Here is a 27,873-nt window from a genome sequence, read left to right on the forward strand (position 1 = left end):
CTGCAGTGACTGAGTTCTGGAAGGGGAACTAGAGCAGGCAAGCAGAAGGACAAGCACCAAAACCTCTGTTTTTGGAGTGCAGAGAACATTTGTTTCCCTCCCATGAGGAACCAAGGGCTGAAGCCATATGGGTGCAGCAGCAAGAAGCTCTGCTCTGCATTTGTGCTTCCTCTGCAGGTGTCTCCTCAGCTCTGCTGTCAGACCACGCTGTGGACATACTTTTGGGAGCTTTGCAGTGTCATTAATATCCCCTTGTTGTTTAATTTGAGAGGAGAGAGCAGCCTATTGACCTCCTCTGACCTGTTTGTGAGTCTATCTGGGCAGTGATTAAAAGGCATCAATTTTCTTGTTTGCTTGCAAGAGCAAGGTTAGTATTGAAACTGCAGACAAGTCCAAGAAATATTGATGCCAGACCAAGAGCAATCTGAGTGATGTGAGCATAGGCTCAGAAGGAATTAAGTGCAGCACAAATTCAGGTGTGAAATATGAGGCACGAGAGCTGCAGCCACCTCTTTCTCTGTGCTCCATCTTCCCACTGCAGAAAGTCTCAGTTATTTAACTCAATAACCTATTGAATTATTGTCAACACACCTGTCTGTCTCTTGCTTTATGCAATTGCCACCCAAACTGGAGCCCCAAAATCGCTGCTGTGCCTCAGAATAAAACCTGCATGTGGAATGGAAAGTCACTGACATGTTCCCAGTGAGATCCTTTTGTATCCCTTTGCTCCAGAGGTGCCACACACTGTGAGGAACATACAGGACATAAGGCACTTGATCTGAGCTCATTAAAACTGGTAGATAACAACTGATAGATAACAAAAAACTGATAGATAACTCCTGATAGATAAAATAAAACTGATAGATAACTCCTGATAGATAAAATAAAACTGATAGATAACTCCTGATAGATAAAATAAAACTGATAGATAACTCCTGATAGATAAAATAAAACTGATAGATAACTCCTGATAGATAAAATAAAACTGATAGATAACTCCTGGTAGATAGCATAAAACTGATAGGTAACATAAAACTGATAGATAACTTCTGATAGAATAACTGATAAATAACATAAAACTTATGGAATAACTCCTGATAGATAACTGATAAATAACATAAAACTGATAGATAACTCCTGGTAGATAACTGATAAATAACATAAAACTTATGGAATAATTCCTGATAGATAATTGATAGATAACATAAAACTGATAGAATAACTCCTGATAGATAACTCCTGATAGAATAACTGATAAATAACATAAAACTGATAGATAACTTCTGATAGATAACTAATAGATAACATAAAACTGATTGATAACTTCTGATAGTTAATTCCTGATAGATAACTGATAGAAAACATAAAACTGATAAATAACTTCTGATAGACAACTGATAGATAAAACATAAAACTGATAGATGACTCCTGATAGATAACATAAAACTGATAGGATAACTCCTGCTCCCGTTCCTGGGTTTTTGGATTGGATCCTTGGAGCATCCTTTATCCAATAGCTCACAAAACCAGGCACTGCCACTGAGCCAGAAGATGCTGAGGGCTGCTCTGAAGCCACAGAGAGCTGCTGGCTCACACTTCTCACTGTGTTTTTAAATGGGAAACTCTTTCAGAGCCTGTACCTCATCACTGCCCATCATCTAAGCCAGCCTGAGCTGCTCTTTACTGAAAGCATTACAATAATTGGTATGCTGTGCTCATGCTGAAATGGACTGCTCCCACTTCTAACCCAGGGGATCACCTGGGGAGCCCCCTCATGTGACACCTCCCTCATTTTTCAGAGCTTTCCTGGGAAAATGAGTCCTTTGGATGTTGATGTGAAGGGGGAGGTTCTCAGAAGCATTGCAATTTCATTGTTCCATGGGGAGGGAAAGCTCCAGTATAACACATGCTAATTTGGAAAGGAGGGAGATGCTGGAGTACTCAGGAAATAAGAAATACATAATAAATAACTCCCAGTTTGAAGGAATGAGATGCCTGGAAAGTGAAAATCCAAGCCTAGGAGACTTCAGTTAATATTTGGAAATGAACCTATGTTTTTGAGATCAGTTCTCAAAAAAAGCTCAGCTCCAGCTTTAAGGCTTGGCATATTTGGAGGCAAATTATTATCATCCAACTTCAGCATTGCAGTTCTAAATTTCAGAATATAATGGCTCAGTAAAAGTGCCTAAGTTTGAACATTTTTGTGCTTGTTTTGTCCAAATCCTCACAGCTGTTGGCTAAGTTCTGCCTATCCCATCCTGTTTGGTTTGAGGGGTTTTTTGGGTTTTGGTTTGGGGTTTTTTATTGTTTGTTTGTCTTAGTGTGTTGGAGCAGGCTGCTTCTCCTCCAGACCTTGCAGTGCTTCCTAAATTATTGATATCACCCAAAGTGGGGGGACAGGACCCAAGTGTGCTGCACTGAGCCCTCTGAGCTTGCAGCTTCACTGAGCACAAGGACTGCTGCTTCTGAAACTGAGATTGCTGGAAAAAAAAATTTACAATTTCTGCCTCAAATTACTTGGATGTTTTATTGCTTTACTGTCTGGGATGAACACATTTCACAGATGCTGAGTTTAAATTAGGGCTGGAGGCAAAAGTCCTACTTCAGCCCTGGGACCCAGAGCAAGGCAAAGAAAAAAAACATCTACACTGGGAGAAGGGGAGGTGATTTTAATCTGAATACACCCAGAAAGCCAACTGTTGCCTTGTAGATACAAAGAAAAATGAACACTGTTAGTTTTAAATAATGTACATTTCCAAGATGCCCAGCTGTTAATCATTAACCCTGCAGCAGGTTGAAGCACAGGCACAGATGTTCCAAAAGCAGTTTTATTTTCTGAAATAAAGAGAATGAAGCTATGCATTAGACAAATTAAGAAGAAATTCAAATATTTACACCCAGTTGAAACAAGATGCTGGAAAAACAGGCATGATAAAATTGCTGCAATTAAATGTAATTTAATTTATAATTCTGGAAGCATGCTTCTTGCAAAGGCAGACTTGGAGTTTTCCTTATGGAGTGTATTGTTGTGATGTATGGATTTTCCTGACTTCTCATGGCATTTTAATCAACAGCCCAATGATGTGATAATATTCCTAAAGCAGAAAAATAAGTGACGTTTGTTTAGACATAATTAATGAAATATTTATGTTGCATGAGGCTGTGTGATAAAGCCCTGTTCTCTTAGTCCATTTGCTTCTGATTACATTTGTGATTTTTTTATATGACCAGACATTCTGACGCCAACTATTTTACACTGAGCAGATGTCATGTAGTAAAAATGGGTGCCAGATGCTACAAGCCACATAAGGGTAATTTGTTTAAGAGCTGGCTCAGACTTGGTGCATTCAATTACACTGTATAGTGAGCCTTATACAATCATTTGGGTAACATGGCTAACTTCACATATACATTTTAATGAATGTTGAGTGCATTCAGAACAGTGTGCTACATGGAATTAATTTATTTGTTTGTAGTACCTAGGAAAAAAAAATAAGATAAAATAAAATTTATAGCCAGACAATTTTTGACAGGGATCAAGAATTTAATTAGTGCTGTCAGCTGAATCTCCAAATTGCTCTAGGTGGTGCTGATTAGCACTCAGGGCAGGTGCAAAGTGTCTGTTTAAGTTACAGAACAGTATCTTTTGCTTCACTGACCATTTTGTTCTTGTGTTTTAGGATATGACCACCTACCTGTCAGAAAACAAGCTACTGGGTATTCTACTTCATCCTCTGATGAGGAATTTGAATCCAAGCCTTCATTGACACACAAGGTAATCTTGAGTGGGAAACAGAAAGGAGTTTCTTTAGCTGGGCTGTATTTAAAGCCCACAATGTGATTTAGATCTAAACCACACAGCAATTCCTCCAAGTGGGGATCATTGGAGGTTACATGTCACAGAGAGAAAACATGTGAAGACAGATGAACATCAGCATTTCTTTTACCTCTTTGGGTCTTTAATCCCCCCAGGTTATCCCAGTGCTGACAGAGGAGGTCTCAATTTGACAGACATGTTTCACTGAAACCACTTTGAAGCTGATTCCTAAGTGGCTTTAATATGTAGCCCAACAAGCAAACCCTTGAAAAAAAATGAAGCAAACAGATGCAGATTTCCTTTGGGGGAATGCAGATTCATTTGAGGAGTGCTGCAGGCAGGTTGAGTGCTGCAGGAGCACACTCTGTTTGTGGCTCCCACACTTGTGCTGCTTAGGATAGAGTCACACCCAGGCCCTGAACCCCAAAAGGGCAGACTGCAGAGCAGGGGGGCTGCAGCCCCCTGAACCCCCTTCCCAGCTCTGATGTGAGGCAGCACAGCTTTTAGTGTCTGAACAGCTCATCAGAAATGTGCTCATCCCTTTCCTCTGCAGAATATCTATAAATGTCATTAATAGTATGAGGTGGCCTTTTGATCTGCTGCCTTTGGGGCTGGGGGGAACAGGAAGAAAAACAAACTGCTGAGAAACACTGAAAAATATGAAAACTGAGTGGGAATTTGGGTGGAAACAGAGGAACCAAAGCACAGCAATGTGTGGCAGCACTTGTCCCCAGTGGCTCTGTGTCAGGATGTGCTGACATGGCAGGATCCTTCATTCACCTTTCCTGTTACAGGAAAGACAATCTATAGTACGGTAATGTTATGGTCAATTAAAAAAAGGTTTAAATAAAAGAGAGAGAAGGAGGGAGACATGGGAGCTAAGTGGATAGGAGAACCCCCAGCAGTTCAGGCAGTCACAGGGAGGGCAGGACCAGGCAGGAGAGGGCAGAGCTCCAGGGAAGCTGCCAGAGATGGGAAGAAGGATCAGCAGCTGCACATGGATGCACATTCCCCTCTTGGTGTGCTTCTTCCAGCTGCCTCCTGCCATCCCTTCCCATGCCAGCTCTGCCTGCTGCTTTCCCAGTGCCACCATTTGTATCTGGCAAAACTTGGTGGGAAGAATTTTAGTGACTTCCTGGCTGGTTAATGTTTTAATTGTCCAGTCTATGGTGCTCAAGCATCCTGCCTCCTCAGAAATGGGAACACCACAGCCTTGAAGCACTTCAGGACAGCTTGGGTCAAAGGCAGGATGGAGCAATGGCAGAGATTCCTGCCCAGCCCTGCAGCATGTGCTGTCCTGATCTCCTGACAGCAGCAACAAGGGCCCTGGGGAAAAGCAAAAATCTCTGTCATGCAGCACAGACATGGCATTAGGGGAGGTTTCACAGGGCTTCCCATGATGGGAATTTACCACTTTGTAGCTACAGCAATGGGAATGGGTTGAACTTCCTCAAACTGGTGCTTTCCCCAGCCTGTGCATGGCCATGTGTAGTGGGATGCTGTGTACAGTCAGCTTTGGGATTTGGAGAAACTCACTTAGGGTTGCCTTAGGAGCTTGAAATGCTTTAAATCCAGCACAACAAATGCATGTAAATGTTCCCCCATGGATGTTTCCCTTCTCCTCCTCTGCTCTGGGCAGGGATGGGCTCAGACTGTCCCCAGGGTCAGTCCCAACCCCAGTGGCTCTGGGATTCTGGGGAAAACTGCTGTGCCACACTCGTGCTTTGATTGCCTTTTTCTTTCCCTCTGTGTCTTCTAAAGACAAAAAGGGCTCTCAGAAAGAGAAGGAAGCTGGAGAAGGAGACAAAGCAGTTGATTAAACAAGAGGAGCTGAAGAGGCTTCACAAAGCACAGGTGAGAATGGAGCTCACAGGTGTCCCCTTTGTGTCCCAGGGGGGACTCTGGGGATGGGGGCACCCAGAAGGGGCTCTGCACCTCCCCTCTCTGCTCATGGTCTCACTGCCCTCCCTGCTGCAATCCCCCAGCCTGCAGGAGCAGGGAGGTGCCTGTGGCAGGGCCCTGCATCCCTCTGGGGGACAAATCCATGTCAGTCCCTGCAGATCTTTGTAATTGCCATCATAATTTTGTAAATGTGCAGGAAGAACAAGGGGGAAGAGTGACTGGCAATAAGAGAGCTGAAGAGGGAAGGAGATAGAAAGGGGAAATAACATCAACCCTGTAGAATGTAAGAAACTCAGCCATTACCTCTGTGCATTACAGGAGGATACAAAAATACAGTGATGGCTTTTGTTCTCTCCCTGCCACAACAACAAAAGTGAATCCATTTTTTCCTTAATGACAGAAAGTCACTTCATTTTATACAGGCCCTGCTCTTCAGAAAGTGCTGGGAAAGCTCTGGACCCTACTGATGTAGCATTATTTCCAATTACAGTTTAAGATTTGCAAATGCACTTCTGCACAATTTGATCTCAGATGTTTCCTATTTAGTACAAGGGAAGAGGAGAAGCTCTGTTTTAGTTTTTATCTGAGAATTGTAAATTATCTCAAGGTAACATTAGATGACTCCTATTTTAATGCTTTGTGGAGACAGTCAAGTCCAAACTTTTGGAATGATCTTTTGTATTTGTTAGGCTGTTGCTGAGGGCTTGGCTTGGAATGCCCTAACACAGCCTGAAATGGGAACTGCTGAGCATCTGTCTTTGACATTTCAACCTTTGAAGGTGTTTCATGCTTTTTATCCCCACCACACCTCTAAAAATCTTATTTCAAAGGGAATGGACAATGGATGTAGAAATCCTTCCTGAAGTGCCACTGAATTGTCACATCTCAGCTATTAGACCCTTTTCTTTCTGGGTCAAAAGCTGGTGAAATATGAAGGCAAGGCAAACAAAAACCCATGGAGAATAAAAGAGCTAGCAGAGCTTTCCAGCTGTAAACCTTCCCTATTTATGTGAGCTTTATAATGTAATAGCTCACAATATATGTCTCTGAATATGAAAGTATTGACTTTTTACACCTTGTAAGACACAGAAATGTTATGATCTCTTTTATTTTACAATGGGAGAGCTAAAACTCAGAAAAAACCTGAGGTTCTTTTGGTGCCTGTGATACATAAAATTGTGATGGATACCTGGTGGCACATTTAAATTGCTTTGGTGCCTGGTACACTCAGTAACTCCTCTGAGACCTTTCCAGGCTGTTTCTCTAAGCACTGGGAGCATCTTTTGTCTCTGAATTTTGGAGCTGTGTCTGTAGCTTTTCTATCTTTGCATTTCTGCAGGCAGTCCAGCGCCAGCTAGAAGAACTGGAGGAAAGACAAAGAGCTCTGGAGATTTTTGGTGTGGAACTGGAGAGAGAACTAAGAGGAGAAGCAGGTACACAAAGCAGAGTTTGCTTGTTTAGTGGTGGGATTTTTAACCTGTTCCAAAGCAGAGGGTTTCAATGGTTGTCATGGAAATAGTTTGGTGCAAAATCTGAAAAGGAACAATAGCTGGCAGGACAAAAATGATTGATAAACCTTTTTCTCAAACTCTCTGTCAGCTCAAGCACCTTTACATTGAATATTTTAAATTTCCTGTTGGTTATCACAGATTTGGAATTATTGATAATTCTACCAAACCTGAATTTACATTTCCCCAAACACCACCCCACCCATCTTTTTTTTTTAATTTAAGTCCCATCCTGAGCTTAATTTCATCTTGTGGAGAGAACCAGTGAGGTTTCCAGGAGCTGTATCTCAGTTACCAAGCCAGCAGCAGCCTAGTAACAGAGTCCTTAATGACTTTCCTGGAGTGTGAAATGCCATTAATATGATTAGAGCCAGTGGCCATGCTATAGCAACAGCAGCCTGCAGGCACACACACAGACCCCAAGAGCTCAGCTCTCCCCCAGCAGGCAGAAGGTGACAGGGGTGTCACCCTGGCCCCAGCAGAGGCTCTGCAAGCAGGCAGGGCAGTGGGATGCTGCCCCTGGTGCTGCTCCCCAGCACACAGGGGTGAAGCAGAGGGACAGGACCCGCTGGGAATGGGGCTGGGAGTGTCATCCATGCCCCTCAGGGACTTCAGAGGGGGCTGTGGCTCTGTGCTGGAGGGACTGGCAGCCTGAATGCAAATGTGTCTTTATTTGCCTCCCCTTTAGAAAACCCAGCCTTGTGTTTTCCTGACAGGCAGTTGCACAACATGGAAAGCCCAGATATGCTTTGGCACCTGATCTTGTTGTTGTCTTAACCAGGCAATCCAGCCCAACCCCTCCATGCTGGCCTTTTGAATGCCATATTTTCATAGCAGCTCTCACCCCTATTCTGGCACTGCACTAATCAGTTCAGCAAGAGAGCATTTGCCCAGCTTTTTATATTCATTAACTAATTTCCTAGAATTGGTTGTGTCAGTCTATTCCAAACTTTTTAGTTTAAAATTTGTCATCTATTGTTCTTAAATTAAATCTTAACCCTTTATCAAACAGCACCCCCCTTACTGCCCATGAGAAAGTCTGCTAAAAAGGCTGTGAGAATTTGGAGAGTTAGCTTTTTTTTTCTGATTTGTATAAAGGTGGTTGTTTTTTGGGGAACCTCAGAAAAAATAGAGAGGGACAAGAAGCTTCTAGCTCTTGGGATAGACACCCAGCAGCAGCAGGATAAATGGCCCAGAGCCACTTCTTGTTGTTGCTGTTTTGACAATCGCATTTCCTAAAGAAGGCTGTCTGCCAAGAGATCGATGCTTCTCATTCTCTTACCATCCCTGGTAATTGGATTGCCCTCATTAAGGTGAAAGTAGTGCTTTTTTCTCCCTGTTGATTGTTTGTGTGTAGGTGGCCAGTTACAAATAGGGCAGATACTGAAAGGTAGGATGTTGCTGTGTCTCCATAACTCTTGGTGCAAAAGCACGAAGCCACGAGCTTCCCAGAGAAAACTGTGAGTGCTTTGTTGCTCGTAGAAACATAGGAATTGCTGAGCTTAATATTCTGTTCAAGCTTCCTAAAAAATAATGAGCATTATTGTTTAATGAATGACCAGTGTTGATTAGGTTAAGTTGTATTTAAGCAGGTCTGTGCTTATGCAATTGAAGTGATTTAATAGGTATTATTAAGGTAATTAGAAAACGATCACAGTTCAGCAATAATATCGAGCTGCAAAGGTTGTGAATAACCAAATTTAGAGGCAGGCCTGCAAACAGCAGTCTGCAGTGACATTTAAGCAACTCTGCTCTAATAATTCTGTGAGCCTGGGATGAATGGCCCCTTTGTTAGGGGGAGTTATTCATTAGCTCCTCAACTGAATTAGAAGGGAACATGCGTGGGTGAGAAACAACTGCCATGAAGACTGATGAGCAAAATGAGGTTTTGATGATCTTCTAATTGTAGTGACAACAATTCATGCATTAGAGGAAAAAAAAACCAACAAAAAACAGCCCCCCAAAAAAATGAGAATATCAGTCCTATGAATAATTTTTCATGCTCGTTATTTCCTTTAATCTGCTTCAAAATACCAAATAATAAATCACTGATGCACCCTTGCTTTGTTTTCCACTGACATTTGTGAAGGCTTATGGAGAGCTTCTGCCTACAAGAAAATACAGAAATAAAAACCTCGCAACACGTTTTCCACTGAAATTAGCATAAGGGCTCAGTTGACTAAACAAGCCATGAACAATGATGGTAAAGAAGAAAACCTGCGTTGAGAGAGTGTTAAGAAATGTTTCTGTTCACTTTTGGAAGGTGAACAAATATCTGCACATGCTATAGCTAGTTTTGGATTTCACAAAAAACATATCTGAGGTGTCTCAGAATTTTCAACAAAGTCAAATCAGTTGCAATCCTGCAGAAATAAGGAATGTGAGGTTTAACTGTACCTAAAAAGGTGCAAACTGGCCAAGATCCCTTTACTGAGTGGTGACTGTAAAGAGGAACAGTGAAGCACCAATCTGGAGAACAGAAGGTTCAGGTTTTGAGAGGAGTGTTCAGTAAATACTCCTCCCCAGCCTAGACAATTCCCTCAAAAGTGATGAAAATAGAATTACCTGTGATGTAATTAGAAGAATGTCTGACTTTCAAATGGATCACAGTCAGAGGAGACTGGGGAGATCAGGAGGAAAGGTTTGCTTTAGCAATGCTGTAGGTAAAATCCACCATGGCTCACAAAAAAACCCTCACAAACTCTTTCTCTCTAACCTACAAAAACTGCAGGATCTGTCAAACTGCATGATCCAAAATGCTTCTTGTTTTGTTCTGTCCTTGGAAGGCATCAAGCACTCCATCAGAGTTAAATAAGAATTAACATTGGTAGTAACAAACATTTGAAAAGCTCAGGGAAAAAATGCCCCTGGAAACACTTGGGGGCATTCTGCGGGGTGGAGGAGGAGGCAAAACAAGGGCCACTTTTATTTCATCCTGCACTGAGGATTTAGTGAAAATTAATGGGTTTTTTGCAAAGTGCATTATCTTTGCTTACCTCAACCAACCTACAATACAGTCTTTTATTAGAGATACAGAGCTTTTAAAGTGTAAAGAGGAAGAGTTAAAAGAAGGAATTTTTTTGCAGCAAAAATGGAGCAGTAACCTTTTGTGTCTGTGCAGTGTTTCTACTGACAGTAAAATAGATCCAATTTTGATGATGCCACCATAAGAAATGAAAGAAAGAAATAACAAAGACCTAAGGCTCTGCATCCCTGAAGTGGATTGGTGAGAAACTGGCAGGGTCCAGCAAGGAAAACACTTTTTATCAGAGCTTGCTGACCTGTGAGCTGCCTGGGAGGAAGGCTGGCTGTCAGTGATGCCCTGGCCCAAGGTGTTGTAAAACCACCCAGCAATCACAGATTTGTCATTCCAAGCAGATGCAGATTTAGTTGGGAAAGTGAAGGGAAGTTTGCAGAGGATTTGATGGTGCATCTGATGTGCACTGGAAGCAAGGATTAAGTTGCTACTTGGCAGTGTGTGCATCCTGAAGGCTGGTGGTGCTCATGAAATATCCACTTAGACACAGTTCAGCTCTGAAGCCCAGTTTCAACAGACACTGTCTTATCAAAGGCAGAGCTCAGAGACAGAAATAGTGCCCAGTAATGTGATTGTTTGAAAGGAAAAACTTCAGGACAAAAGTGTTTTAAAATCCAATGCATCTTTAGCTGCAATAAGCCACAAGTGGCAACCAAAACCAGACAAAAAAGTCATTCCTGTTGTATTCAGCCATTACTGGGGCTGCATTCAGCAGAACCATCTCCATCTGAAGTCATGCAGGCTTACACAGGACTGTTGGGGGAGATCTTAGTTGGCAAAAGCATTGGAAAGAAAGCTGGTAAAGCACACTGAAGTCTCCTGTTTCACACAGATTCAGGCACAAAGGATGAAAATCAGATGCTACATGAATGGTTTGAGCTGGTCATGGAGAAGAATAAACTGATGCGTTATGAGTCTGAGCTCCTGATTATGTAAGTAAGGACAAGCATTAGCATTAAAGATGGGGAGGGGAGAGGCAAAAAATGTACTGACAACTGCATTTGACACTGCTGAGGAATAAAATCCAGAGTAGCTACAACCTGTTTTGAACACAGATTTGCAGCTGAGGCCTCCTCCTCCTTCCCTCTCCCAGTGGTTCAAACATTTCAGTTCAGTATGATCCTCTGAACCAATGTGGCACAGAGATGCTCTGCCTTCACAAAATGTGGGTCCAATGAACACCAGAGCACCTTCTCCTGGGAAGAAAAATAGTCTGGCAAATCCATCTGTTTTTATATATATAAAAAAAAAAGTCTAGAAATTCCCTACAGCCATGAAACAAGCAGGTACACCAAACCAAGAAGCAAGTAATCCCCACCTGAGGTGTCGTGGTGGATGGAATGTTTGCTGTAGCTCCCTCACCTTGCCTCCCTGCAAACTCTCAGACAGGCAGAGGTGACTCTCAGCTATTTCTCCATATTCATGGGCAATGTGGGAGCCTCAGCAGTGCTCACTCACCCCTGGGTTTGCCACCTGTGCAGGCTGCTCATTGCCATTTATCATTTCTGTATCACTCAGCCCAGCCCTGAGCTCCAGCTGTTTCTCCCCAGCTGGGGCTGAGCCTTTCCTGCCCCTTTCCTTGTCACCAGGTGCTGTGGTAGCAATGCTTCTTCTCATTCTGTGAGTTAAAAAGGCAACAGTGGGCTGCTTTTAGCACTGCAGGACACAAAATGTTGTTGTCTGGATGTATTAATTCCTTGGCCTCAGGACTTCTCCTGTGCAGAGGGTCTAGTGAGGCCCCATGTGGGTTCATGAACCTCATGTGTGGGTTCAGCCCTACAGAATTACACTGTGGGTGCCACCAGCAAGGCACAGATGGCTCAAAGCCTTAAGCAGTGCTGTGTATGGGGGAGTTGAACCCCATACATAATGTAAAAGGTGGCACTGGTACTTCTGGAGCTGCTCTGGAGGTGTTGGCACAGGCAAACCTTTCAGCACTGGCAGCCCACGAGGAGAAAATACTGGATAAACAGAACACAGAATCTCATCATTGAAATAATTTTAACATGTATGTCCTCATTGGAAAAAGCTTCTCTAACATACTGTTTGCTGCACCCAGAGCCCAGGAGCTGGAACTGGAGGACCACCAAAGCAGGCTGGAGCAACAGCTGAGAGAGAAAATGGCCATTGATGGTGAGTCAAAGGGGACAGAGTGCTCCAGCCCACAGGGACAGACCCTGCCAACCCTGTTTGCTCCAGAAAGAACCAGGGTGCCTGAGGCTCCTGTGCAGCTCAGGCAGCCAAATGTGAGGTCTCCTCCTCTGCTTCCTGCTGAAGACAGCTGGGCTGAGCTGCCCAGTTCTAACTGAGCTGGAGCAGCAGCACTGCACTGGTAATTACACTAATTGTGCTCTCCAGGCAGCAGAGTCCAGCTGAGGATGGACAGCAGTGGAAATAACCTTCAGTCACCTGAACAGAACAGGTTATCTGCTCTTAACCAGCATTGCTGGTTACCACAGCATTTTGGAACTGCTTTGTGGTGCTTGGGATCACAGCTTGGGCTTGTCCTTTCATTTGGGATTGGAAAAGGAGCAAGGGGAGGAGCAGTGCAGAGAGAAGGATGGTTCCATAGCACTGAGCACCCCAAAATATCTTGTTGTGTTCTAGGCTTGTGGATTGCAAGTGATGGCAGTTTTCAGTACACTTTCTGAAAAATGCTTTCCATTTTCTTACAGGTACTACATTTCATTTTGGGATTTTTACCTTATAAGCTAAATTTAAACTACAGCTTTATTGCTTCTGTAATAAAATAGTGCTTTTCCTACTGCTTCCAGTCTAAATTTTGTTAAAAGATCTACTCTAGACCCTAGGAACTCTAACTTCAAGTGGCCCAAATCAAGGAGAAAATTTTCCTGAACTGTAACTTTAACAATACTAACTGCTGTTGGCTATATTTGTCATTGACTATCATGTTAATTCAAGCTGTGCACTAACAGTTAAAAGGCAAACAGTGATCTGATTCTTCAGCTCTTTTTTGTGACCTTTTAGACAGCCTCAAAGACGAGCTGGATCTGAACGAGGAGGATGAAATTTTCACAGAGATGATGAAAGTGGTTGAAGAAAGGGACAGACTCGTTTGTGCCTTAGAAGAGCAGAGAGTGAAGGAAAGAGCAGAAGACCAGCACTTTGAAAGCCTTATACTATCTACAGGTTATCAGCTGAGCAGGATTTAGACAGACACATGCAAGTAAACATCCTTGCATCACGGAGACACAGGCTTCTGGAAAATGAAGGAATTCAAATTTAAAATCAGCTTATTTGGGAAACATGTCATTTTGTTATCCAAAGCTTTAAAGCAGTTGTTTTGCTTGTACCAGAGATTTCACTGTCAGCTCAGAGGATCACTGGGATACAGATTTGCACTGAATTTGCCTGTCTGCTGGGCAGCAGGGTCTGTGAAAGGGAAATCAGAGCTCCATTATTCTCTTGGAGTTTTATTTTAATGCAGAGAGTAGAGTTTCTGAGGAACATGATGACATCACTGAGTATTTCTGAGACAGCCTTACTTTCCATCTGTCTGCCTGAATCTCTGTGTGGCTTTGTTAATATTTTGGCACAGCCAAGCCATGGTCAACTGTAGAAAAGTCAGAAAACAAGCATCTCATAAAAATAGGGTTAGTCTTTATTTCTGGTGGAGGAAGAGTCGTTTGACTAATGACTGCATATAAGCACTTACTAAAACTACTGTAAATGCAATGTCAGAAATTAATTTTTCAGGTATTTGTAAGCTTTATTGCACTGTGTATTTTTGAACAAGAAGTTAAAGCAATATTAAATCCCTGCATTTTGTAAAATGGTAAGGGATTAACAAAGAAGTTCCTATCCTTACAGCTGTTACAGACTCAAAAAAGTTTCTGTATATCAGAGATTAAGGTCTTTAAATAAGATAAAAGGTAATGTAAAAATAGTAATTCAGACCCAACTGATATTTTTAGGGCAGACTTCACCATGACAGATTTCACAATTTCTTCATAAAATACATCACAAATTGTGTTATTGGGTGTGAAGAATGGTATAGCAGTTAAAGACCTCCCTGAGAATCATCCCATAAAAGGACTGCAAAAAATGCTGAGTTTTTAATATTTGATATACAAGATTGATATAAAGATTGTGAGTATTATTTAAATTACACTTATCTTGCTGCTTGAGAATATATGCCTATTTTTTGCTTAAAGGGACCATCTCCTATCTTTTTTGTACATGCATTTGTGGTTATTGGCAAAACAGGATGCAGAAATTCTCCTAACTTGAGTAACTTCTTAAATCAGAGATAATTCTGCAGTTTAAGATTGGTAGTATTCCCAACTGTATGCATGATGCACTAGATTTTCAAACTGGAAAGAACAAAGGGAAACTGAAAGATTGGGTTGTTGTTTTTTGTTTGTTTGTTTTTGGGTTTTTTCAATATCATTTTACCTCGTGCTCTGGGAAGATTTGATGTTCTCATTATTTTGAGAATGGTGCTAATTTGCAGCATCTGCCTATGGTACATCCAAAGATAGAAGCATTCCTGTTAAAAAAGCTTTAAACTGAAAAACCTCTTGGTGAGTACTAAAACAAAGTCACAGACACACTGGATCCTGTCACAATAATTTATGAGGTATCTTCAGGGGCTTTTTTTGGTTTTGTGTTTTTTGGGTTTTTTTTTTTGTATTGCAAGAAATTTGAAATACCCTTTCTAAAGGTAAAAGCAAGTTTTTGCTATTGGCCACAGATGAATAATATACCTCTGTTGGTGCAGGCTTTATACTATTGCTCTGCAGTATTTATTTTCATTTATTTATTAGACTGTTTAGAGAGGGTGTCTGGTTACAATTTTGCATTTTGGATGTTGTCTCTGATTTTGACTGAAAAATGTGTATTTCTAACAGCTGTGCACTGTAGACAGCTTTACAGATTCAGTAAATAATTAGCAATAAAATATGAATTAAGATTTTGAACAATGTTCTCAGCAACCATAACTTGAAGGGATACTCTTAAAACACAGCATTCAGGGCTTTAACATATAATTTGTCTTTCACCACAGTGAAAAGACACAGAAGAATCATTAAATGTGTTCCAGAATAACCACCAGACTGTTTTTTCCCCTTCTCATTCATAGGCTAAGCATACCTGATCTTCAGATGACATTTTTACTGAGATGGATTGCAGTGATTGATCTTTTAAAGTAACTCTATTACTTCAGACTGACACAAAGTAGGAGAGGCAGAGCAGCAATAAATATTTTAATTTTCTCTGTTGAGATCTGCTGGTATTTCCAGTTTTGCAGAGAAAATTCATGGGTTTTATCACTGTCCCCAATCCTGCCTCATGCAGTCCTGTAGAAAAAGACAGTCTAGGAAATGTCATAGTTTTCTGTGAGACTCATAATGATTTCAAGGTATTTTTAACAAGATTGAAAGCAAAATTCTTAGAGCTTTGCACAGGAGAATTCTGCAGAAATCTCCAGTTATATCAGGGATTTTTTTCACCTCACTTGTACAATTAAGAAGTCCAATCACATTAGTGTTGCTGTTGCAAACAAACCCTGAGATTTCTTGTTTACAGCAGCTCCATGTTCAGCTATAAAACCAAACTCCAAAGGGTGGTTTCCCTTGAGCTGCATTCTTGAGAGTATCAGAGTCCACAGAAGCTGAGGGCCATCCAAAAATATTCTTTGCCAAAGAAACACTTTTCTGGATGCCTTGTGGTTGTTAGACATGCTCCACCCAAAACTGCCTGCTCTTGGGTGGAAAAACCTGTCAGGCTACTGCTGCCCTGCCTGACATTTAGTACCTCACAAGATTAGATCAAAAATTAAACCATGCAAATGGTTTAGAAAATCATAAACTCCTAAGTCACTAAAAGCAGGTCATGGTGTATTGTGAGAGTAGAGAAGGGGGTTGAAAAAAGGAGAAGCTATGTGCACTGTTCACAGGTCAATTCCATATGGTTGGCTTGCACTAGAAATGTATTTAAGCACTGGTTTGGTTATGAGTTTTCTTGCTGCTCAATCTTTTCTGTAACTTGGCTCACTAATTTATAATAGATTTGTTCATTTTTAAGTTCATGGCATTGTCATTTTGGGGTACAATGTGTTGTGCTGGAATGTACTTGGTGTGTCTAAATGGGCTGGTTGTGAGAAATTTTCTATTGGAAAGAATAAAATTCTGTCTTGCTCTTTGAAGTCCCTGAATCATTTTCATAGAAATTTCCCTCCACTGATACCTACAGTGCAATAATGTGTGATGAGGACAGATCTGTAAGAAATTAAATCATCTTCTGAACTCATGTACTGGTAAGTAAACCACAGCATCTTGCAGGGCACAGATCCCTTTTGCAGTTCAGAAATAATGACACTCTGTGGCTGGGGGGCATCTTTAACCCCAGGAGACTGACAACTTCCACACATGCTTAGACAGCAATTCACCAACTGGTTTCCTTGGCCTTGACACACAAATTGAAGACTTGGAGGAAAAAGTGTTGATCAAATGGTAATCAAATTTTTAATTGTGAATTAGTTGTCAATTTTCAAATGCCACTAACTTTACCTCTATCAGGTCATCCTGTTTTGTTGCTTTCTAGCAGGGGGAGAGTCTTGCTGGCCAAGACAATGTGCTGCCCAGAGGAGAGAAGATAAGCAAGACTGGGCCAGCAAAATTGTCCCCTGCTCAGTGACTCTGGACTCCTTGACAGGTCACTCCTCCTCACAGGACAGCTCCTTCCCTTCAGAGGCCAATGTGATTTCTGGCATCTTTGAACTGAGATTTTTCTTTTAGTGTCATGTCCTTTCCCTTCCATCTTGTGGACTTTTCTGGCCCAAGAGAAATGCCATCACAGGAATTTACTGAGGCTCTTCTAATCACACACACTCTCCTTGTCCTCTCTTCAAAAGATCACAGGTCTAAAGAAACTCAGTTGGTGTTTAGGGACATGGTTCAGTGGTGGATTTGGCAGTTCTGGGTTAATGGCTGGACTTGGTCTTAAAGGTCTGTTCAAACTTAAACAATTCTGTGACTCTGTAAAAATTTTGGGAAAACAATTTTGTAAATCACTGTTTGAATCGAGACCAAGGTAAAGGAACACCTCCCTGATTTTTAGTGTGTTTGACCATGGGAAACAAATTTAGAGGTCATGTGCCTTGAAGCTTTGTAGCACAATGCATGTGTGATTTCCACTAAGATTTTCACATTTCACATAGTTGTCCTTTTCAGAAAGATACACTCTTTTCTTCCTTGCTTGAGAAAGTAACAGGATGTGGCACACCAAATTGAAGACTTAATTTATATCTTTTAAGATACATCTCTTAAGACTTCACTTCTGTTAAGATCTAGAGCTGTCCCTGCTGGATTTTGTACATTTTGGCATCATTTAGCACAATGGTTTTGCCATGGTAGTATGCAAATACCGTCCCTTCAGTTTTCATCTCACAAGCCTGGGTCCTGGCAAATACTTTGTGATGGGATTTCACCCAGAGCTCTTTGCCTGATATTTATGAAAAGAATTGTGGTTTCTTCTGTTGCTTTTGATGAACTATGAAGAGACCTGATGGCCCTGCATGCCAGTATTGTGCTTGCTGGAATATTCATGTAACACACTTGTACATAACCACAGGCCCAAATGAAGGGTACAAACTGAAGCTTATTAAGGAAAAAAAATCATAATACTGAATTTTTTCTTAACTGTCTCAATAAGGGCAGTTGCAAATGCAAGTAAACTTGGCCCAGTTTTTGTAAATAACTAATTAATGTAACAACATGCTACCAGAAGTAGTGAATGCCTGGATGACCTTCCCATTTTACCAAAAAGTTTTAAACCCACTTTCTTTTCCTCTGAAGCTTTTGAATTATTAGTTTCTGTGGCCATATACATCATGTTATATTTTATCTTTCATGTACATTTTTCCTCATCATGTCTTAGTCTATCTATTTTGCTCCTTGATGTACAACAAAAATTCATCATGTGTTTTAAAAATCTGTTTAGAAATACTCTGTTACTTTTGTAAGTACTCTTACAATGCTCTTTAACTTTTATAAAACTATGTTATTTTGTTATATTATTTGAACAGACTATTCTTATACCAAAGAAGTTAGAGTAGAAAGCATAGGTGTCCTTTAAATTCCAGCATGTGCATATGCCCAGTCTTAACCTCACCTTGTGAGCTGGAAAGAAATTTATCCTCAAGTGTGAGTTTTAGGTGATGCTGGCAGTGAAAACTTGGAGCCCTTTCATCCCTGACAGGATGTTTCTGCTGTTCTGATGCAGCCACATGGAGATGGTGTGGAAAAACACCTTCCCTGCTCAGCAGGCTCCTTTACTGTGCTGTTAACTATTATTCAGGGAGGGGTGGGCACATTCAGCAATTCACCACACAGAGCTGGCAGGCCAGCACTAGGCTGACTAGGAGAATAAAATGTGTAGACTTTGGTCTAGTTCTCCTCTCCCTGAAATCAGCCAAGGGTGCTCCTGTGGGCAAGCACAGCAGCAAGCAAGTTGATAAATCACTTTTAAAAATTCCGCTTCCATTCTTTAAATGACCGAATGGTCAAAAGGCTGGAGCAGAGCTACACCTAGGAGAAAAATGTTAGTATTAAAAAATACTCTAAGGCAAGTAAATGATTTATTGCACAGTCTTAACCAGCTTTGCTGCTCTTTCTTGCCAGCCTAGCCTGTGGTTGGGATATTACATACCTTGCCTCTTCTGTTTCATTGGGAAAGTAAAACTCATCTCCTGAGCATTCTGAGTCTCATATTAAAATAAATAAAAACCAGCTGTGCATGGACAGATATGCAGGTGAATGAAAATTATTTGAAGGGTGGAGGGGAGGAGGGGACTTAGCCACCTTTTACTGCCTGGCAAAAGTACATATGTGAGCAGGATACAATTAATTTGATGTAATGTTTGGCTCATGTGTCCGAACAAGGCGCTGACAGGGAGCGTGGTGAGAGCTCCCTTGGTCTGCTCCTCATTTCTCTATGCCAGGTGCAGCAGGGCCAGCCTGAGCAGCAGCCTGCTGACTGCTGTGTCCTGTGCTGGGATGGTGGAGCACCATCCTGGAAGTGTTCCACTGTCAAATATAGAGCAGAGCAAACTCCATCCCCGCAGCTGCCACAACTTAGACCTTGTGTGTACCCATAAAGGCTTTTGTGATGAACACAGTATTAATTTAAGGCTATAACTTAGACCTTGTGTATATCTGTAAAGCCTTTTGTGATGAATGCAGTATTAATTTAAGGCTATATCTTCATATATATTCCTAAATAAAAAAGAAAAAAGAGGGTAGCATATGTAATTCTAAATTTAAGATACAGGGGGAAAATGTTGTAACTATCCTCAAAGAGAAATGTCCCAACTGGAAAAATACTGCAGTAATGTTACACACAATGAGCTGCACGTAAGTCCTGAATGAAATATCAAAATCAAAACTGTAAACTTAGGGTCTGACTGTTGCTTCAGCATCATTACTTAAACACAGTATTTGAGTTTCCAGGTCTGATAAAGTTCATCTTAAACACATTGCTTCATTTAACTTTTTCCCCTTGTGATGTCAAACTGACATGAGGCCAATAAATAATATTGTATTTATCATTAATTTACATATACTGAGTGTTGAGAAATAGCAAAGATTCTGGGTCTTTTCAACAGTTTTGTGAGGGACTTGAAAAATGCATATAGAATTCTGACTACCCTGTACTGCACAGCCCAGCACCTGTTGCTCTTTGTGAAGTATCTGGCTTGTTCCTTCTGTATTTACCACAAACATAGAGGTACAAAATGTTCTCTCTTCTGCTGTGCCCACAAAATCCTGTATGTACAGTTATGTGGCTCCAAATGGAGATTCAGCTGGATCACTGTTCTGTTTGTAAATTTCACAGATTTTACAGGCATATTTTAAGAGGTGCTTTATGAGTGTATTTCTCCTTTTGAAAATTCTATTCTATTCTATTCTATTCTATTCTATTCTATTCTATTCTATTCTATTCTATTCTATTCTATTCTATTCTATTCTATTCTATTCTATTCTATATTCTATTTATATTATTCAAAACTGTTCACCTCCTAATACATACACCATATAAGCAGCGCTTCTGTAAAAAGAGAATGTGTGAAATTCAGGCTGAAATTTGTGTAACTGGTGCTAAAAACCAGAGAGCAAAGGTAAGGAAAGGATTGTGCTAAGGCTTGGGCTCATTCCTGCTTATAACTGATGGCAGGATGGATGAATTGAGTTTTTCTCCAGGGCACATACTAACTGCATGCAACAAATAGGCATTGATGTCTACCCCTCATCAGCTAACCAATGTTACCAGCTTGTAAAAACACAACAATTATTAGCTGATTTAGAAATATCCTCATGGTAATTTCATTTCACTTATTATGCCTAATGGATAGCTAGATATTTGCATGAAGTGTGTGTGGCTTTTTGCCTGAATTGTTAATCAAGTGATTAAGTGGTAAGTGAAAGTAGTGCATCCAGATGACATTAATGCTGTTCCAGTCCTGGATGCCTCCTGAACCAGTCACAGCAAATTATCTGTTTTAAACATACTTCTCCCTTAAGCTGCTCATCTGCAAATCAAAGCAGGGTTGGTACAGCAATCTATCATGTTAAGTCATCTTTCCTTCCACAGGTTGGAATTATTGGTCTGACTACAGCAGTTGCTTTGTTCTTAAGAGGTGGATATGACAATGCCTGCTGCTTCTCACCACAGCCACAGCTGGAAACTGCGGGCAGAAGAGCTCTGCAAAATGCTACCCAGACAGAAATGTACGCAGTAAGCTTGAACTTTAACGTGCAGGAAACTATCTAGTGACACTTTATTACTTCATGAGTTGTGTGTGCAGGTCTGGGGCCTCCAACACAAGCGATGAAGTTGATGGAGCACATCCAGAGGAGATGCTCAGAGGGCTGGAGCACTTCTCCCATGGATACAGGCTGGGAGAGCCGGGGCGGTTCAGCCTGGAGAACGCTCCAGGGACACCTAGCACCTTCCAGTACCTAAAGGGAGGTCACAGGACAGCTGGGGAGGGACTTCTTACCAGGGCAGGTAGTGACAGAAAGGGAAATAGCCTTAAGCTGAAGAAGAGAAGGTTTAGACAAGACACTAGGAAGAAACTCTTTCTTGGTAGGGCGGTGAGGCTCTGGAACAAGCTCTCCAGAGAAGCTCTGGGCACTCCATCCCTCGAAGTGTTCAAGGCCAGGTTAAATGTAATTGAAGGCGTCCCTGCCCATGGCAATATGTGGGCAACTAGATTATTAGATTGTATCATTATATTCCAACCCTGCCCACGATTCTGTTTTCCTATCGGTAGAAACATCTGCTGGCAGCCGTGGCCCTCTCCCATCCTTCAGGCCCGGGGTAGCAGAGATGAACCGACGCTGTGAGGCTGGCACTGTGTCCCCATCTCCCACCTCCTTTCGGCACCACGTTCCCGGCACGGTCACCTGCCCTGGGTGACCGTCCCTCAGCCCCAGGTGTGCCCCGCAAGGGCAGAGGCCGCGGGGCCCCGCAGGCCGCGGAGCAGCGGGCCCTCCCCGGCGGGAGGAGGGCGGGAGGAGGGAGGGAAGGAGCGGGAGAGCCGGGAGAGCGGAGCAGGAGCTGCCTCAAATGCTTGAAATAATTCCGCTTCCGTTCAGAGCCGGGAACAGCCTCCCACGGCACCGCGGCCTCGGAGCCGCCCGCTCCGTCCCGCAGCGCCGGCCGCCAGCATGGCGAGCTCCCCGCAGAAATCCCCCTCGTCCCCCAAGTCCCCCACCCCCAAATCGCCCCCCTCCAGAAAGAAGGATGACTCCTTCCTGGGCAAGCTCGGCGGCACGCTGGCCAGGAGGAAAAAAGCCAAAGAAGGTAAAAACTCACAGGTTTGCATATTTCCTGGGAGTTACCTTACTGTGTGTGGGGGGGAGACGGAGGGAGGAGACAGGGGGAGAGGAAAAGGCTCTGGGGAGCGGGAGGAAGGGGCTGGCGGGGAAGGACGTGCGGGGTGGGGTGGGCAGGCGAGCGGCGAGGGAGGAGCCGCCCGATCCGCTGCTCTGGGGACGCTGCTGTGGGGACACTGCTGTGGGGACAGTGCCCCGATCCGCTGCTCTGGGGACGCTGCTGTGGGGACACTGACCCGAGCCTGCTGCTCTGGGGACACCGCTGTGGGGACACCGCTGTGGAGACACTGGTGTGGGGACAGTGCCCCGATCCGCTGCTCTGGGGACACTGCTGTGGGGACACTGACCCGAGCCCGCTGCTCTGGGGACACTGACCCGGGGATACTGCCCGGAGCCGCTGCTCTGGGGACACTGCGCTGGGGACACTGGTGTGGGGACACTGACCCGGGGATACTGCCCCAAGCCCGCGGCTCTGGGGAAACTGTCCCGGGGACACTGTCCCGGGGACAGTGCCCAGGCACACCGCTTTGGGGACAGTGCTTTGGGGATTCTGACCCGAGCCCCCCGCTCTGGGGACACTGGTGTGGGGACACTGTCCCGGGCACACCGCCCCGAGCCCGCAGCACCGCGGGGGCCGCTCCTGGGGCAGCTCCCGGGGTCTGTGTGTGGGGAGGGAAGGATGGAAGGCAGGCAGGAAGGCAGGAGCGCTGCCCGCAGCAGCCCGGCAGGCCCGCAGCGCCCCGGGATTTTCCCCGGGCAGGATTTTTCCCCGGAGGTGGATGAGGATTCCCAAAATCGCGGTGCTGCAGGCAGGCCGCCGTGACTCACCACAGGCCGTGTGTTCAGCACACAGCTCTGTCTAATGCGCACGGCTGTTTAATGTTCCTAGCGGCCGTGGTTCCTCAGCGGCTCCACACGCACTTATCCTTGTGCTAAACTAGAAACCTTTGCAGAACGCCGAGAGTGTGCCACAGCCTGGTTCTTTGTCCGTACATGTGAATTAATTAATAGCCACCCCCCGCTGAACTTGCCTGTGTGAAATCCCATAAGAGAGAAAGAACTGGAATTTAACCTCGCTCACCCATCGTTTTCACAGCCGAGCTCGATTTAAATATGATGCAAATAGAGCCAAAGTAACGCTCAATTCAAAGCAGTTTTCCAGGCAAAATTCACCGGTTGTGAGTGTATGATGCTCAGCAGCACCTTGCTGCTATTTGCAGATGGGCAGTGGAGCCAGACACACACACAGGGCTTGAGAGCAGCCCCAGTGCTGGGAGCAAGGATGGCACAGCTGGGAGAGTGCTGCTCCTCATTCTGTAACACCACCTTTCTGTCATGTGCAGCCTTGCTTTTCTCTTAAATCCACGTTGTGCTCACGTTATTTGGCTTTTTCTGGTCCTTGCAGGTGGACCAGATGTTGGTGAAACAGTAAGGAATGATACCTCCATTAATTACCTTCTTTTTAAATTTATTCTGGTAGAGTATCTGGGGCTGTTAGCAACATGGAACTAGCAACAGTCTTCCTTGATGAGTGCATATTGTAGGTGTGTTTGGAGATCTTTAAGTGAGCCTATGTGGCAGTTTGGGTGTGTCCATTATATTGTCATTATTATTGTTTTTATATTAAATACTTTTTCCTTAGTGACAGATGTTTGAAGTCACAAATCTCCAGCAAACTGTTAGAGGCAGCAGTTACTTTTATTCACAATCTTGTAACCTTACAAAAATATATATATCCTTACAAAAATATATATTCTGTGAAGTCATTCTTCTCATTACTTTAATGTGTTACATTTATTGATTAAAATCTGCAGCTGCCATTTCATTATCATTGTCTGTCCTTTTGAAACTATATTGTCCTTGTCTTTTGTGTTTCCCAAGTTTCTAAGGTCTGTCTAAAAATAACAGTGGTTTAGAGAGTTGGGGTTTTTAAATTGTTTGTGAGGACTGTTATTTGATGGACAGAAATGTACAGTGTTCATTTCACCTTAGTATCCTTTTCACTTGGGTATGTGTTTGTAATATTTCTCTGGTGGAAGCAGATACAGAAGTGAAATTGATAGTATGCTATCTTATCATTCTGTTTATTGATTTATGGGGTTTAAAACTTTCATATGGCTTCAGCCTTACTGTGAAGCCTGTCCTCTGTCTTACTTGCTAATTTTTTCTCTACTAAAAATAAACACAAGTTTGCAAACTATTAATGAACATTGTTCCTTGCTGGATGTGGCTCATGTAGGTTCCATCTTAAGTTGTGCTGATTTTATTTTTTTTTTCTGGTAGGGGTCCAGGTGTTTTTGAAGTCTAGTTAGTGTTTCCTATTCCAGTGTTTCAGCACAAGGGCTAAGAGCTGGTAGTTTTTAATAAGGCAAAAATGTTTTATCTCTGGTAGGGACTATGCTGGTTACACTTCAGTGCCATCTCTGCTCTGTATGTAGCTAACTGTTGTAGATGATACACGATTACACACCTGTGAGTTTTGTATTTATGTCATTAACAGGTGTTTAGATCCTTGTCAAAATTACATTTTTGTATATTGCAACAATAGAGCCAGTGCCAAAATGCTTCACCAAATGAAAATCCCTTAGGATCTGAGGAGACTTTATGATCAAGAGTAATGCAGATTACTCATGAAGAGGGTAAAGTTTATGTAGTTTTAGGTGTAGCAAAAATAGTTTATAATACAAGATAAAATAGTATTTCAATATTGACATTAATTTATATGCATAAATATATATAAAATATATAGCAAACCTTTGCTTACGAATTTCAGAGTTCTTGGCAATGGTAAGAGGTCCACCTGTGGAAGGGGTGAAGACAAATGAAATTAATTCTCTAATATCAGAGCACAACTTACTGACCAAAACAAAGAGAGTAACCTGAGATACTTGAGATACCACATGAAGTAAGCAGGGATTAGTCATACCATAAGACATATGTTAATATGGAAAATACACTGCCCTTAAATATTAGAGAGTATTTGATAAAATCTGGAATTTGGAGCTCAGATTTGTTTATGTTGTCATATGTCATGTAGGGCCTTAGTGTGGTTTTCATTTACAGCATCTCATCACCAGGGGTGTAATTCAAGGATGAGAACACTGTGCTTTGGTTTTCCCTGTGTGAGCATCTGCAGCTGCAACTTCAAATGGAGTATAAATTCTGTTAAGGTAGCAGAATTACAAATTATTCAGTATGTTTGGAATTAATTAAATTGGCTTTTTGTGAACTATGAGCAGAATATCTGATGGCCTGTCTGTAAACTGAACTGAGGTGTGCAGAAGTTATTTGTGGTTTTTAGTAAGGTTCCATCCCCTTCATTGCTGAAAGGCCTGTGAGGACTGGCCACCTCATAAATGCTAGTGAAGGATCCCAGTCCTTACCTATCAGAAGTTCAGATATATGGCAGAGCATAAAACCCCCACAAATTAGATTTTTTAAGCTCCTTGTAGTAGTCTGTACTGTGTACTAAACATGTCTTTAAACCCATGTCAGAAGAGAACAGAATGGCCTTTTTAAAAATTATGTGGGGAGGAGTTTGTGTTACCTAATTAATTTTTCATGGAGGGTTTACTAAGGTGATGTGTGATTGTCCTCCTTGAATTTTCCTGGCCTGGCAATTATAAACACAGAAAATTTGCTCCTGCTCTTAGTGGAGAATGTAAAGAATTGGCTTCTGACATGCTGATAAATCTGTGACACATTTGGGAACAGGGAGTGAAGTTTAGAATTGCTCAAATTGCAGAGGAGCAGATGGGAAGCAGACAGCTCGGACCTGTCAGTTTGGTGGAGAGCAATTGTATGGGCTCAGTCAGTTTTCCAATTGATGTGACAACCATTCCAGTAATTTGAATGCTCTTCTGCCTAGTTTGTTTGGGCTTGATGGGCAGCAGAATGAATGAATTTTCTGCTGTCCTCCACTTGTGATATTTCTTCTTTTTTGTGTATGTCTTGTTTTGATTTAATTTTGGTGTATGGGGTCACAGTAGGCAATGCCTCAGAGGAGAGTATGTTAGCAGTGTAAAATATTGTAAATTCTGGTGGGTTTTGATAATAGCCTTAACTTTCTTAATCTTTACTTCATGTATTTTATGGAATAACATAAAATCAGAAAAATCTAAGACTACAAATAGTAAATGTAGGTTGATGAAAGCTTTTCAGGTGTTTTAAATAAAATCTTTGTCTTTCAATCAATAAGTAAAATGCTTTCCTGTGGGACTCACAGACAGACCATGCCTTGGTCTTGCTCTGGGCCTTTTCCTATGAAATTTATTTCTTGGTATATCAGAAGTGTTCTGCTAGAATTCAGTTGTTTCATTTCCTTTGGACTTGTTTATGAAACTTACTGAACAACAATTGCAAATGACTAGGTTTTGTGTCAGTAGATGTTTGTCCTTGTCTGTTTCTTGTGTGAAAGATTCTAGGCTGGCTGAAACCCTCTGCAGGTCTTCTGTCGTCTCCTTCTCCTTCTCCTTCTCCTTCTCCTTCTCCTTCTCCTTCTCCTTCTCCTTCTCCTTCTCCTTCTCCTTCTCCTTCTCCTTCTCCTTCTCCTTCTCCTTCTCTCTTCCTCTTGTATAAGCAAGAGCTGGAAGAACAGATCTGTGTCCTGCCATCATATTTGCTAATGTATGGCATGAATGATGGAGATGAGCCACTGGGTGCTAATCTCATACTGGTGTTCAGAGCATGGCATGTGGCGTCTCCTGTGAAAAGGAGGACATGGGAAAGGCTTTAGTGTCAGTGTCATCAATGCTGTTCACATTCTGCCTTTCACATCAGTACATCAAGGCCTTCTAGTGCCATCAGAGCAGCTGAGCAGCTGGTTCTGCTGTGTGACATTGATGTGTTTCACCCCAGCCTCAGTGCACAGCAGCTGCAGCGTGCTCAGAATCCTCTCCCTTTGTTCTGTGCCACACATTTCCCGTCCTGCTCTGCTGCCACGGGCACATTACACACAGCTGCAGGGCTGATGCTGGCCAAAACCTGGGAGCAGCACCACTGGAGGAATCACTGCCTTGGAGCAAGCTCTCTTAAGTGCATAAAATACTTCTGTTCTGTGGAAGGAACGTGGACAAACGGAGAAATGGAGGGGAGGTCCACTTGCTTTGATTGTTGTCATTTCACTGCATTAAGCCTTCTGAGCACACAGAGCTCCTCAGGGGGACAGCACTGGGGTGATGTTTGTGTGCTTTGCAGCTGAATTGTTGGGAGTATGGTGTGTGGGGAGGCCTGTGCTGTGCTGGTGGAAAGGAAAGCTGAACACCCACCTGTTTCTTGGCTGGGCTGGCGATGGCCCTGCAGATGCAGCTCCCAGCACGGATGTGAATGACAGCTGTGCCCTGCTTGGGGCTGCTCAGCATCTGTCAGCCAAGCTCTGCCCTTTTTATCCCCCTTTTTAATAGCCTCTGGCTCCAGCTGGTGCAGTAAAGACATGAAAATATTGTGAATGCACTTCTGAATATCAAAAGTAAAAGATAACCCTAAAATTATTCTAAGAAGTTCATTGTTTCAACCCAGTCTGGTTATGCTTGGTCCATGTGTTTCACATGCTCAGATCTGCAGGAACCCAGTGCCAGTCAGGTTATTGGGTGTATATCAGAGTTATGCTGTCATGGCAGAGCTGAGTGTGTGCCTGCTTTCCCTGAGTGCCTCCCAGCAGGAGCAGAGGAGTTGGATCACACAGGTGTGGGATGGTGCTGCCAGTGTCGAGGTGAACACAAGGCACAGCACTGCCAGCCTCTGGTGTGCCAG

At 42.8% G+C, this 27,873-nt stretch overlaps 2 protein-coding genes across 3 annotated transcripts in view; both read left to right on the forward strand.

Moving 5' to 3' along the window:
• Positions 1-13,463, forward strand: part of MICAL2 (microtubule associated monooxygenase, calponin and LIM domain containing 2) — a 107,628-nt gene extending 94,165 nt beyond the window's left edge. For both annotated transcript variants that reach the window (XM_056493899.1, XM_056493900.1), the window contains 6 exons: positions 3,681-3,775; positions 5,579-5,671; positions 7,059-7,152; positions 11,097-11,196; positions 12,324-12,397; positions 13,253-13,463. In XM_056493899.1, coding sequence (XP_056349874.1) covers positions 3,681-3,775; positions 5,579-5,671; positions 7,059-7,152; positions 11,097-11,196; positions 12,324-12,397; positions 13,253-13,437 — 641 coding nt within the window. In that variant the 3' untranslated portion in view covers positions 13,438-13,463. The remainder of the gene's footprint in view (positions 1-3,680; positions 3,776-5,578; positions 5,672-7,058; positions 7,153-11,096; positions 11,197-12,323; positions 12,398-13,252) is intronic.
• An 8,338-nt stretch (positions 13,464-21,801) lies between these two features.
• Positions 21,802-27,873, forward strand: part of PARVA (parvin alpha) — a 63,037-nt gene continuing 56,965 nt past the window's right edge. Inside the window, exon 1 of the mRNA XM_056493905.1 lies at positions 21,802-22,090. Coding sequence (XP_056349880.1) covers positions 21,955-22,090 — 136 coding nt within the window. The 5' untranslated portion in view covers positions 21,802-21,954. The remainder of the gene's footprint in view (positions 22,091-27,873) is intronic.

Source organism: Oenanthe melanoleuca, chromosome 5 (assembly GCF_029582105.1).
Source record: "Oenanthe melanoleuca isolate GR-GAL-2019-014 chromosome 5, OMel1.0, whole genome shotgun sequence".
NCBI classification, from domain to species: domain Eukaryota; kingdom Metazoa; phylum Chordata; class Aves; order Passeriformes; family Muscicapidae; genus Oenanthe; species Oenanthe melanoleuca.